Source organism: Balaenoptera acutorostrata, chromosome 1 (genome assembly GCF_949987535.1).
Source record: "Balaenoptera acutorostrata chromosome 1, mBalAcu1.1, whole genome shotgun sequence".
Lineage (NCBI taxonomy): Eukaryota > Metazoa > Chordata > Mammalia > Artiodactyla > Balaenopteridae > Balaenoptera > Balaenoptera acutorostrata.
This window is the reverse complement of record NC_080064.1, coordinates 43,300,200-43,314,633: the sequence shown is the minus strand read 5'-3', so window position 1 is coordinate 43,314,633 and position 14,434 is coordinate 43,300,200. Positions and strand designations below refer to the sequence as shown.

Here is a 14,434-nt window from a genome sequence, read left to right as displayed (position 1 = left end):
CTAATCTAGCTCAAGACTTCTGACAGTTCCCAAGATAAGCAGAGTCAGAGTGTTCTATTGCCTTTCTAGCAATTGTCATCAGCTTTCTCAGTAATAAGAGCCTCTGCTTCCTCTCTTCCCCCACAGAGCAGAAGCCAGCAGAGAAAGAAGAGCTATGTTGTTAAATAATGCCATTCAGAGTTCAAAAAAGCACAGCTCAGAAATCTTTAGGGACTCCCATTGCCAGTGAATTAAAAGTCTGTGTGTCTTTACCCAGTACTGAAGTTCTTTTATAATCTTACCCTGATCTACCATTCCAGCTTTATTTACCACACATAAACCCTCCATCTTAGATAAATTAGTCTGCTGTCTAGAATTTTCTCACCTCTGTGCTTTCTTTTTTATTAATTTTTTCACGTGGTAAAATATACATAGCATAAAGTTGACCATTTTAGCCATTTTTAAGCATACAGATCAGTGGCGTAGGTGTATTTACGTTGTTACACAGCTGTCACCACTGTTCATCCCCAGAATTTTATCATCCCAAACTGAATGATTTAATTGGACTTGATATCAACTTAACTTCGATGGTATACAAAATCCTACCTTCTGTAAATTCTGTCCCTTCCACTTTATGTTGTTGATGTCATAAATTACATCTTTATACATCATATATCCACTAACATAGCTTTATAATTATTTTTTATGCATTTGTCTTTTAAATCTTACAGAAAATATAAAGGGGAGTTGTAAAGCAAAATTACAATAGTACTAGTTTTTGGTTTTGTCCATGTATCTACCTTTACTGGAGATCTTTATACCTTCGTATGGCTTCAAGTTACTGTCTAGTAGCCTCCTTTCATTTCAATCTGAAGGACTCCCTTTAGCATCTCTTATAGCACAAGTCTAATGGTAATGAAATCCTCAGCTTTTGTTTATCTGGGAATATCTTAATTTCTCCCTCATTTTTGAAGGACAGTTTTTCCAGATAGAGTATTTTCAGTTGACAGTTTCTTTTTTATTTCAGCATTTTAAATATGTCATCCCACTGCCTTCCAGTCTTCAAGGTTTCTGCTGAGAAATCCAATGATAACCTTATTTTTGATCCCATGTACATGAAAAGTCTTTCCTTTCTTATTGCTTTCAAAATTCTGTCTTTGTCTTTCAACAATTTGACTATAATTGTCTCAGTGTGAGTTTCTTTGGGTTTTCCTGCTTGGCGTTCGTTGAGCTTCTTGGGTTGTAGACGTGTGTATTTCATCAAATTTGGGAAGTTTTCTTCTTGGTTTACCTCTTAGTCTGCCATTGTGCTGACATGCTTTTTGCTTTCTTGCATAAGCTCTCCCTTGCATTTGACATGCCATTTTTCTACCCAACATTGATTCTTTCCTTCAAGGCTTAACTGAAGTCTCACCTTAACTGAGTCTTCAAGGTTCTCTGTCACAAAGCATTCCCAGGCTGGAATAATTTCTTTTGAAATACCGTATGATAAATATACCACTTACTGTCTGCACAGCTTATTTTTGCAATTCCATAATCCTGCCTTCACTGACACCAAGGAAGCCTTTTTAGACCCTCTCCAGAGTCAGGTACCCATCTTCTGTGTTCCCATAGCACCTTGTACTTACCTGTTGTAGCACCCAGTACCCTTCATTGCAGTTATCTTTTTATGTTCTCCTGCCCAACCCCTCACATACACTTAATGGAAAGTGTCTGTCTCATTGTTTTTTTTTGTATCACTGAAGTACAGCACAGTGACAGGTATGTAGTAGAATTCAGTATTTGTTTGTTAAATCAATACTTAGGTTTTAAAGTTGCATAGGGATATATTGGGTACCGTTGTGTATTCTCGTTTTTACTCCTCACAACAATCTTTGTGTATGATATGTAAAGTAGATATTACCTTCAATTTACTTTAAGGAATTAGCTTACACAGTTGTGGAGCTGGCAAGTCTAAAATCTCTAGAACAGGATGATAAGCTGGAGACTCAGGTAAAAGTTCATGTTGCAGCTCAAGTCTGAAGACAGTTTGGAAATAGAATTGCCTCTTCCTTGGGGAAGTCTCAGTATTTTTCTCTTAAGGCCTTAAACTATTGGGTAAGACCCACCACACTATGGAGGGTATCTACTTTACTCAAAGTCTGCTGATTTAAATGTTAATTTTATCTTTAAAAATACCTCTATAGCAACATCCAGACTGGTGTTTGACCAAATATTTGGGTACCATGGCCTAGCCAAGTTAGTACATAAAATTGGCCTAGCCAAGTTAGTACATAAAATTAACTATCACAGAGGGTGATAGCCAGGGCTTAAGCCCTTCCAAATTCTCTGTCTCCTGCCTTTCACCTCTGCTGCTTTGTATGAAAATTTTATTGTTCTTTAGACAGAGACAGCAAATGCCAACAACATCTAGACCTACATTTGCCCATCTTCATCATTTCACAGGAATGATTTTTCTTGAGAATGAATGAAATAATCCATGTAAAGTTCTTATCACATAACACCTATCATGTAGTAAATACTTAATAAGTTCTAGTTTCAATAATTGTTATTGTTAGTAGTAGTAGTAGTAGATATGGTAGTGGTAATAGTGGTTTTCCATTAATTCCAAATAAAGGCATCCTTGATAAAGATTTTAACCACCTTGGCTTTGATCTTGGGCCCAATATTGAGGTAATTCCTGTTATTATGAGGTGGGAAGCTGTGACTGGTTAAGCTTTGGTCAGGAGCTAATCCCTGGCCAGTTATTACTCAGAGAGTTTGAGTCTGTAAAAAGATGGCATTTTCTACTTGAACTATATGGGTAGAAAGATAATAGGGAGAGAGGAGCAGTCTCCTAAAAGAAAGATTGCTGAGTACTAGGAGAAGGGAGGCTCAACCAGAACAAATAGCTGTTGCTACAGTGATTTAACAAAGATGACCTGTGATGAAACCAGTATTTGAATTCTGGACTATATTTTACTCCAAGTCTTATGCTTTGAAAGTCATAAAATAAGTTTCTAAAAGTAGACAGCAATTATTTTGATTATTAAGACAAGATCAATGTTTTATAAACTGTCTTGTACCCCATAATTCCTTTTAACAAATTTAAAAATTACTCCATCAATATTATTTAAAATTCTAAGTAGTATTAATATTATGAGTAAAACAAAACCATAGCATAGGCTCAAAGCCTGCTTTTTTCTTAATTACTTGATATCTTGTACATTTCACCTTACAGATCTTGAGATGGTAGAGAGATCAGCATCTGCAGAGGAAAAATAATAATCAGAGTCAGAAAAACCGTTTCATGGTAGAGCCAGATTAGAATCCTGGTCTCCAGTCTTGTGAGTGGCTTTTGCCTACTTCATAGTAGGTTTATGCAGTTACCAACTTCAGGCTTCTGAAAGCTTAGCTTGGGCTTTGCATTTCTTCCTGGTTCAGATACTAGGTTCCGTGGAATCAGAGCAGTCAACTTTTGGAACACCAGGGAGCTCTTTCTGTGGCCTTTCTTTATAGCTTTGGTATTTGTGGATTCCTCAGGATGTGCTATCATCTTGGGAGTGAATAGGGCCAGAGAGATAGTCTAAAATGGAGGGTGTATAGGATCATTTCCCTTTTTTAGAAGTTACTAAGGTGAAGGGAATAGCTTTTCCTGATGTCCAAGATAAGTGGCAAAATGCTCACACACCTGAAGTATATGAAGTAAATGCTCACACACTTGAAGTAAATGCTCACACACTTGAAGTATATGTCTGTCTTATCCACATATATTGGTGGGCTCCTTAGGAAACTGCATCTAAATGTCTTTTTATTGTGGCACAGAATCTTGAAAAGAATTACAGTTTTAAATTACTAATGTTAAACAGAATGCTTGGATATTCTTGTATTGACTATGTATCCATCACCTTTAGAAAAATATACTTGTTTGAAAGAGAGGAGAATGTAAAGAACATGGTCAACCATCGTTAGTGTACCTGAATGTGTGTTTAGATATTTTTACTTGCCTGAAATGAGAAGGATAGCTATAGAGGTTAAGTGTCTATGGAATACCACAGTATAATAATTTGGTATCTCTGAAATTATAATCTAAATTAATGAGAAAATTATTTGATTTTCAGTCTGGTTTATAGGACAGATTTTCATTAATAATGTTTTGTATAGAAAGTAATATAACTGATCATTTTGTTATTTTTAAAGTTTTCTGTTTAGTACTTATGTTATACTACTTGGTTTTGGTAATAAAAGGACTTATTAGACCAGAATTTTACTAGATAAAAGTGGATTGAAAGTTAAATTTAATTGATCTCAGACTAAGAGAAATTAATCCCTAATGATTCACATATTTTATATTTAGTTGAGAATGGTCTTCAGGATGTTTGACATCACCACTGCTCCGCACCCCTGCCACACCCAAAATTATGAAGAGAAGTTTGTACTTTCTAAGCTTCCTCCATTTTAGCCAAACATAGACTGTTTGCTGGTTAGAGCTGAGTGTCCTTTGTAATCTGTTTTCTTTTTTCACTAAGTGAGCTTCCTTCTTTTGCTCTCCCATTCTTGTATCTTGGCTGTGTTAAGTCAGCTCACGGCCTTCTTGCAGCCCTGTTTTCCTGCATGCGCACTTTATCTTCTGAGCAGACACAGTGACAGCAGTTAACAGGGGAGCCAGAAAGGACTGAATACAAACATGCACATTAGTGTGTGCAGTTTTGGTCTGTGATACCATGTTGCGTCTTCTGTTTTTGTCATTATCTACTGTCAGAAAGGAGGAGCTGAGCTGATATTGACCTAGTGTGGAATGCCTGAGGATTTGGGATGAAGGGAGGAGGCTGGTGTTTCATGTGACTCATCCTTGACCTGCTGTGGCAGGACTGAAAGCACTCTCCTGCTCCCATAAGGAGGAAGGAAAAGATTTCCAAGATTGCACTTGCAGAATCTGTGGAGCATATTTAGATGTTTCTTCCTGTGTTTTTCTAGTGTTCAATTTTATCTAATTTTATAAGGATTGGAAGTGGGGAATGAGCTTTGCTTAATAAGTAGATTGAGGTATGGGAGTAACGGGCTGCAACAATGACTCTCATGGTAAGAGAATGTTTAAAATCTCCACTGACATCTTGACCCACATTTTGCCCCATCTGACGAACGGTTAGTGAGCTCCTTGGCCATCTCAAGTATTTAAAAGTAACAGTATACAAATAGCTTTATTATTGTGCTTTTTTTCCTCCCATATAAATCTTAAGAGCATTGCACCTGCATATCCGAAACAGTTGACTTTTGTCTACATTTAAAATCTCACCTCAAAAAAGGTGAGAAATATAAATGTAGCATGTAGTTGTCCCTTAAGTATCTCTTGGTGTAATTTTCTCACTTTATGCCTCAGCTTAATGGAGGCTGAGCCTCTGTTTGGGTTATGTCTGGGATGAAACTGAAATATAGTCATGAAGCTCTAAGAAGAAACTCTGCAGTACTAATCTGGAGGACTTATTGAATGGCATCCTCCCTTCTTATTGCCGCCTTTTACCTTTCCCCCACCCCAAAAATGTATTGCTGCAGAAATCTATGGCTTTTTCCTCTCATTTTGTGGAAAAAGAAAGTGAAAGGAGTCAGGGTGGGGTGGGTAGATTTCAGTACAGACGGGCACTTAAATTTATTATGTCAAAAAAAAAATAGCTCTGTTTTGTAATTCTGAATCTAAGGTTGCTTAAGATTCACTCATTAGGAATCCAGCTCTGATGGAAGCATATAAGACTTTAGATAATGATGTTTCAAACTAAAAGTGGATCCTAACATGTTTGACCTGAAGAGTAGAAAGAGATAAATGCTAATGTGATTCTTTTTTTACTTAGTGTACATTGTCTTATATATTTGATCAATTGGTATTTATGGGTGGTCCTAAAATAGCTTTTGAGCAGATGTGGTATTTAATAGAGCAAATGGCCTGTGTATTGACAGTCTTTTTCTATTTTCTCTGTTGTTTCATTCTAAAATTGGTGCACACAAGTGAGATTTAAGAGGAAATTAACACTTCAGTAAATGTCCTTTTCCCTAATATTGTTGACTGTTTCTATTAGCCATTTTCATTTTATTTGACAGTGATACTTAAGGGTTAAGCTTCAGAGCTGATGCAACTCCTCCTTTTTTTCACGAGCAATTTTCATTGGGCAGCATTTCCATAGCAACAGTGAGATCAGTGAAACCTGAGTGTTTCATTGATTATTTTTCTCCTCTTCCTTTTTTAATCTATTCTCTCTTCACCACATTTTAGTGAGAAAGCGATTTTTTTTTTTTACAAACAGAGCTTATATTGATTTCTGTTGCATAAATAATTAAAAGAGGGTAGAAAAATCTGCCCTTCATTTAAAAATTGAATGTTTCACTATGTATTTAAAAAACGATTCAGGATTAGGAGGATGGATAACCATACCGGCTGTAGCTGATGTTCTCAAATATTCTTGCATTGTTTGCTGGTCTTCTAGGGAAAAGAATAATGTGGAACAGGACCTTAAGGAGAAAGAAGATACTATTAAACAGAGAACAAGCGAGGTTCAGGTATGTGAACTGTAAAATTCAGTATTCCATATCTGATTTAGGAGGATTCATTTTAAATGTATGGGGTCGTTTACTATGTGATGGTTGTGGTGTTGATGAGTAGGTCAAGGGAATGCCTATTATTTATGTGATATAAATCTTTATGTTTTGCAAAATGCTTATTTTTCTCCTAATTCTGGCCTGCAAAGATTACACTACAATGATCAAGCAGTATTTTTCAGTGTAAATTTCTAGCTTTAAAGGTATTTTAAGATGATATTTATCTGCATATTATATCCTTAAAGGTAAGTTTGAATGACTTATGATATAAATATTATTACGCTAATAAAACTGAATATGTGAGATCATCATCATCACCATGAAAACGCAGATTGCTTTTTCATGGGTGTGAGATTTTGTTAGCTAGGAGACCTAGTATTTTAAAGGACTGTCTCATAATGATAGGGTGGGAAATGATATGGAACAATTTACAATAGTATTTTATAAGTTGCTTAGTAGCCAGGATATCTTAAACTTTGGCATAAAGAGATTTAATTCATTTTCACTAAGTGCTAAGTAGCTTCATTTTACAAATAGAAAAGACAATAAAACTTCAGTTTCTGATTGGGAAATGACGCAAAAGAGGTATTTCAAACATTAAAAATACAGAAAATTGGGCAGTGTTTCATTTAGAGAAGTAAGCAATGCATGTGATCATGTTATTGGAGCACCGTTTCTTAAATGCCAGACCAGCACATACAGGAGGTTGGATGTTGAAGCACTGGTAGCAGTTGCCAGTAAGAGCTCATGGATGGGCATTTCTTAACATGTTACTTGTATGTTGGATTTCCTTGTCCTGATAGTTTGAAATGGGCAAAAGCTCTAAAATTGTTAGATCCATTATTTTGTTTTAATGTAGCACATTCACCAGAGATTGTCTGACAGGTGGACCATGCTAGGGTGGAGAGAATGATTTACTGAGGGTCTGAGGAAGAAGCCAGAGAGAGAGACTTCTTATTAGAAGTTGATTCTATTATTGTACTTATTATACTGGAATTTTCTTAAAGGTGATACAAAGTTAAGAGGTCATCACTAATATATTTCTCTTTGTGGTAGTGAGATATGGAATGGTTACCTCAATTACATTATTTTTGTGCAATTTTTGAGCTTCTTAAATGCAAAAGAGTCATAGACTTTAAGCAGTTATTGCTGAAAATAGCTTAAGAATGGAAGATGAAATAATCTCAAAAGTTTTCTCAATGTGAAGCTATAGATATAGTTACTGATATAATATTGGACAGCTTCTAAATTTAGCTAGATAACGTTTCAAAGTACAAAGGTTTTTGCAGTAGACAAGTTTTTTTATTTGTGTACATCTATCTATGGTTTTTCACTATTGCATCTTTTGAGGATGTGAATTTTAAATAGCCGCTTTGGGAGAACACTAAAATTTACATTGTTCTTTTCAGGCTAAATCGGCTCCCCTCAAATATTTGATTTCTTATATTTATAGAAGTTTTATTATCAGTCAAAATTGCTTTGTTATATGCTTGTCCTTCTTTCACTTAGTGGTGATGGTAAGGTATATGTTAATTCTTAAGCTTTGCTGAATCCAAAATGTGTGCTTGGCAGAGGAAGTCTAAATTGTTGAATTTTTTTGCATAAGGTGCTGTAAATAAAAGATACCTTGGAGCGTGGTTAGTATAGGCCAAGTTCTAATGGTTGAGCATGCAAGTTCATTGAAAAAAAACCATAGGATTAAAGCTTTGCATTAGTAGATTCATTACTCATTCCACCCCAATACAGGTGTTGTATTGTCCATGGTAATGAGATACTAGATTAAGAATAACATGGATAATTGACATCTACAAGTAATTAAAACTTTTCATTTTAGTGATTATTTTCAATTTTCTGGAGCAAGACAACTTACCTGAAAATGGTAACAAGTATATTGTATTACCTATTGAGTTAACTCTGATTCAGCCATTGGTAATGAGGCACAGACTAGGAATAACATGAATAATTCAGATCTGTAACTAACTTGAACTCCTAATGCTTATCTTCTAATTTCTCTGGCAAAAGGCAGTTTACTAGAGCTTATTAATAACTATCAGAATCAAAGAACTTCACTGCTTCTTTCTGACCCTGCTTTCTAATGTAGGTGCTAATGAATAATGCCAAAATGAAGACATGAAGGGAATATTGACCATCAATAAATGTCTTTCTGCCTAATCCAAACTTGGCTTTTCTGAGTATTCTTGCTTTTCTCCATATTTATAAAGTCACAGATAGTGATTATATGAGCTCATATCTCAAGCACAAAAACCAAACTTTCAAAGCCTCTTTAGATGTGACCAAAGTGCCAAAAGATTAGTTTTTTTTTTTAGCATTTATATAGTCTTCCTAATTCAGTTAAATTAGAAATTCTGCTACATAATTAATTTCTACATGTTTGTTTCCTGTGTGTATTCCCATGAATTACCATCTTGAAAACTTACAGTTCAACACTTTTTTCTTAAAGAGCAAACCAGCGATTAACTTCCTATTTTATGTCGTGAGATGCTCACTTAACTCATATGATATACACTGCTAGTTTGTCAAGTTCCATGGAGAAATTAGGCCCAAAATGATCCAAGGAGGGGAAACTGTAAAAGGATGTTCTATCTCAAATGTTTACGGTTTGAGCTTTTTGTTGTTGTTACAGGGAGAAGGTAGACCCACATTCTTTCCTACCTTAAACTGCATATGTACAGTTTTATTAAAAATTTTCTTCAGGGTAGTCAACAGATATTTAGGAATTCACCCTCTCATATGTATGCTTTTCAGTTTTGCATAGAAGTTTATAGGAAACGACTTGGTATCAGACAAACTTAATTCAGTTCCTGGTTCTGGCTCTTCCAAGGTTTGAGATCCTAAGGAAGAAATTCAACCACTCTACACATTAGTTTTCTCTTCTGTAACATGAGATAAGAAAAATACCAAACAGAGTTTGCTGTTAGAATAAAATGATATAATGCAGGTAAAGTGCCTCAGAGTGATTGGCACAAGGTAAGTGTTCAGTATATGTTCTAATTAGTAGTAGTATTCTATACCTTACTGTCATCTCTTTGTTACTCTCCCTTCATCATCATGCTCTTTCTTCTCTGACTTCTATCTTCACATGGCTATCTGCATATAGGACTAACCAATTTGAAAATACCTTTTTTGTTGTTGTTGTTGTTGTTGCTGTCACTTTAGCTGCCAGCCTGTTTTTCTCTATTGTTGTTTCTTTGTGTGGCCCTTTCCCCCCTTCCTAGCTTTTCAGTAACCCTACTTAGTTTCCTGTTCACCCATACCATTGTGCTTAATTTATCTCCCCCAGACCAAGAATAATCTTAAGGCCAAATCCATTGGTCCTTCCTACATTGGTTACTGATTTCTTGGGTTGCATTCTCCTAGATATTCATAGCCCTACCTCTTTGACCTTTTGCTTCTGTTGCCTTTGCCAGGGACTGACGGACACACTCTGACCCCTTCTTTCCTCCTTTTTCCATACCCCCTGTCATCCATGTGCTGATAACTCACAAATATTTGTCAAGCCCTCAGTTCTCTTGAGTGCCAGTCTGACATCTCCAGTTAGGCATTTTGAGGTTTATCATTTCAAAGCCAGTATATCTAAAATGAGTCTCATGTTGTTGAAAAAAATTGGCTTCAAGTTTTGAACTTTCCTGTTTCTGTCAGTGTTTTTCTTTCTCACTACTGCCGCCCCTATCACCTAACATCTGAAATTTTGACGTCAGATGTAAGTGCTTATTACTCCATCCTCCTCCTGCCTTTCTTCCTCAACCAATTTTAGTTATGACTCTCAGATGTGAAAATCTTCACTGCTGCCCACTGCTACTGTTAATAATGGGAGGATGTCATCCTCATGGATATATTGGAATTGGAAAAAAAAATTATAGGCCATCCTCTTGCATTACTTATTTTTTGATTGCCTGCTTCGGAACTGTGCGCAATACACATGCTCTTTTTTATTCCCACCCTTATACCTTTTGTTGTTGCAATCTAGAGTGTTCCTTACCCCCCCTGCTTATGTGAATTCTACCCATGCCTTAAAGTCCAGCTCAAACTCACCACTTTTCTAAACTTTCTCTTCTCTGTCCCTTCAGTCCATGCCTGTCTTTCCTGTGTTGGAACTCCCAGAGGAGTGTGTATACACTTATATGGCACGTTCAGTACGTTACCTTATCAGACTATTTTAATGTGTATGTATACAGATTGCAATATCTTATAGCTTATATTGTGAGCTCCTTAAGCTTAGAAATTGTACCTTGGATCTTATCTTTCACCATGTATGGTAATATATTCTTAGATGGAGGTAAATTTAAGGAAGATATTGACAGTAGAAATGAATGAACTTCCATTTTGTGCATGAAATTAAAAATAGGGCAACACACACCCAGAAACCACAGGCAGAATGGATTGGGAGCACAGTTGGTATCATGAAGAGTCAGACATTTCCATATTGTTCATTCTACCTTCATGAGAGAGAAGCTCCCAATTATTTAAACTTTATCAGTAAAGATTTAGTAGTTCATAGTAATTGCCCATATTTTTTTTCCCTAGATGAAGAAGGATGACTTATTTTGGGTAGAAATAAAATTAGATACATGAGCTCAACATTCTTTTCCTGGCGATAATGTTCTTAGAACATGCTGAGAAGCATATGATTGAGAAATAAAGGCAGGCTGTTAGTAGGGTTTTCTAACATTTACCCTAGTTTAATAGACTCCCTTTCTGGTCTTTGACTTAAACATCTTGCTCTATAGTTGATACTTTTTTATATGAAGAATATTCCTAGGGGCTTCCCTGGTGGTGCAGTGGTTAAGAATCCTCCTGCCAATGCAGGGGACACGGGTTCGAGTCCTGGTCCGGGAAGATCCCACATGCCGCGGAGCAACTAAGCCCATGCGCCACAACTACTGAGCCTGCACTCTAGAGCCCGTGAGCCACAACTACTGAGCCCATGTGCCACAACTGCTGAAGCCCACGTGCCTAGAGCCCACGCTCCACAACAAGAGAAGCCACCCCAATGAGAACACACCGCAACGAAGAGTAGCCCCCGCTCGCCCCAACTAGAGAAAGCCTATGCGCAGCAACGAAGACCCAACACAGCCAAAAATAAATAAATTTTTAAAAAAAGAGAGAATATTCCTATAACTTCCATTTTGAGAATTAGGCCAACGTAATGAATGTACCTGATGATTTCTAGTTTTGGATTAGTCTGTAGAATTTTTTTTTAATCAATTAAATAGCATTTTCTGTAAGATTACCAAAATACTTCAAATTACCTTTGTTCTTTTTAATAATTCTTCAAGTATGGATATACTAGTGTACAAGTATAGATATACTGTATATATGGTTTGGGATTTTTTTTAAGTTTTATTCATAAATTAGTGTCCTGTTGTTTATTTTTTACTCTGTATTTATATGAAACAGATACAAATGTATTCATGTTTCATAGATTTACCTCTTTAGTTGTACAACTGACTTGGGTTGCTAAAATGAATTATTTTATTCTTAAATATAGCTGAGAATTTTTATGTATTTGTTTAAATTTTATTTCCACTACCCCCCGTAGGACTTGAGGGGATATGGGGGAATGGGGACAAATTTATCATTTTCTTTAACTTATGTGATTTCTAGAAAATAGGACACTTTCCTTGAAATTTATTTTTATTTTTATTATTTTTTTGAAATTTATTTTAAAATAAAGCCAAGATCCCAGTTCAAGGATCCCTTCATTCCTGGATGAGGAACCTTGGATGTGGCTTGCTTTGGTATTTTTCTAAAACAGACCTTGGCAACGCATTACAGTAGTCTTGTTCACTTTATCCTTGCCATTTTCTAGTTGCTGCTATCCTCTTTTCTTTTGTTGTTGATGACACAAGTGAGCAAGTAGAGCGTGATCATGGAAAATAGAGCGTAACTAGGAAGGCATCTGCAAATGTCTTTAGTCACTCACTTGATGAGATGGCACTTGATAGTAACTGAGGTTGTGCACTAATTCAGGAGAGGATTTTCCCAAAGGGCTACCTTAAGATTAAAAGAAAGTTATCCTAGTTTAGTGGAAGACACTGTTTGCTAAGAGAACCTGCTGCTGCCCTAGTCAAGGGTGGGCAGGAGGTGGGGGCAGGGAGGGAGATGTACATCTGTTGCCTTTACTTAGTCTCAGGATAAGCAAATCTGTACCAAAATAAAATAGCCAAGTATATTTGGATATTGAAATTGTTGTGAAAATGCATTACAATGGTGGTAGTCTTAACCAAGTAATTTTACAGTGAAGTTTGATTCTTATTCTTGTTCACGTGTATGTTTGCATCTGTTCATTTTGATTTTGTGCAGTTTACTAAGTTTGCTTACTGAAAAAGAAGACCTTTGTGTGTGTGGATTAATGTTGGAATTTTTTTTAGAGATCTTTTTCATATTTAGATGAGACATGGAGAAACATTAATTATAATTAATTTTAATATGGACATCTATCCAGCTTAAAATATGTCACTAATGTGAGGTAGTTTCTCAGTAACCTTTCACTTAAGGCCTGTATTTTTGTGTTACTATGTGGATTTTTACTATAGCTAAGAAGTGAGGTTGGGAAATTTGAGTGAATGTGTTTGCTCTTTGGAAGAGAAAGGGCAAGAATGAGTAAATATTATACTGGCTTGTTTATTCCCTTTCCTCTTGCATAAACTTTTCTTCTAGGGGTGCGTTTAAAGTGACTCTCTAAAAATGCAAGTTTTGAAGTCTGGTTCATTTTATTAAAGGAAACCAGCATCAATCCCACTATTGGTAGTTCGTATATAAAAATTCAGTTGCATCAGAATATTTTTATATTGGTATGAAGCCATGAGAGGTATGTGATACTTAAAAAACTGCAAACTTGACATTTTATGATTATAAAAGTAATATGGGTCCCTAGTAATCATGTAAAATAGAGAAAAATATAAAAAGAAAGAAACCCTACAATTTCACATTCCAGGGAGAGCCATTGTTAACCATTTGCTATATTTTCTATGAATGTATATAAATGGCTTTATATTTATTTGCCATTATACTGTATATGCCTTTGTATTCAACTTTTAATTTTTATTATTTATTATTTTTTATTTTTTGGCTGCGTTGGGTCTTCGTTGCTGTGCACGGGCTTTCTCTAGTTAGGGCGAGCGGGAGCAACTCTTCGTTGCGGTGCACGGGCTTCTCCTGCAGTGGCTTCTCTTGTTGCGGAGCACGGGCTCTAGGTGCGCGGGATTCAGTAGTTGCCACGGGCCCTAGAGTGTGCGAGCTTCAGTAGTCATGGCTCGCGGGCTCTAGAGCGCAGGCTCAGTAGTTGTGGCGCATGGGCTTAGTTGTTCCACGGCATGTGGGATCTTCCAGGACCAGGGATGGAACCCATGTCCCCTGCCTTGGCAGATGGATTCTTAACCACTGCGCCACCAGGGAAGTCCCTGTATTCAACTTTTAAAAATTAGCATTATGTCCTAGACATTTTCTTACATTACGTGACCCTTTTAAGGCAAATTTTATTTTTCTTAATTGTACTTACAATGTAGGTAGAGACATCATAATTACACCTATTTATAAAGACTAGGTATTATTAGTGATGTGAAGTCCAAGATTTTTCTTCAGGGTTTGGGAGAGGGTAGGAAAGTAGACTAGGATATTTGAAGATGGGAATAAGTAACATATTTTTCCTATTCCTATTAAGCATTTCTTAAAAAATGCTTTTTGGATCAGCATGTCATTATATATAAACCATATAATAATTTTATGAACAGAGTATTGACAGTGGATTGTTTTCCCAAATATAAAATTACTTTAGATCTGCAGGTGGCATGCTTTCAAAATATTTTATAATTGAATTATGAGAATTTTTCAAACCACTGTAGTTTTTCAAGCTACTGCATTAAAG

General features: G+C 36.1%; 1 protein-coding gene across 4 annotated transcripts in view; it reads left to right on the top strand.

Moving 5' to 3' along the window:
* EPS15 (epidermal growth factor receptor pathway substrate 15) overlaps positions 1–14,434 on the top strand; it is a 160,421-nt gene that overhangs the window by 85,719 nt on the left and 60,268 nt on the right. For all 4 annotated transcript variants that reach the window (XM_057556973.1, XM_057556970.1, XM_057556967.1 and 1 more), the window contains exon 13: positions 6,435–6,507. In XM_057556973.1, coding sequence (XP_057412956.1) covers positions 6,435–6,507 — 73 coding nt within the window. The remainder of the gene's footprint in view (positions 1–6,434; positions 6,508–14,434) is intronic.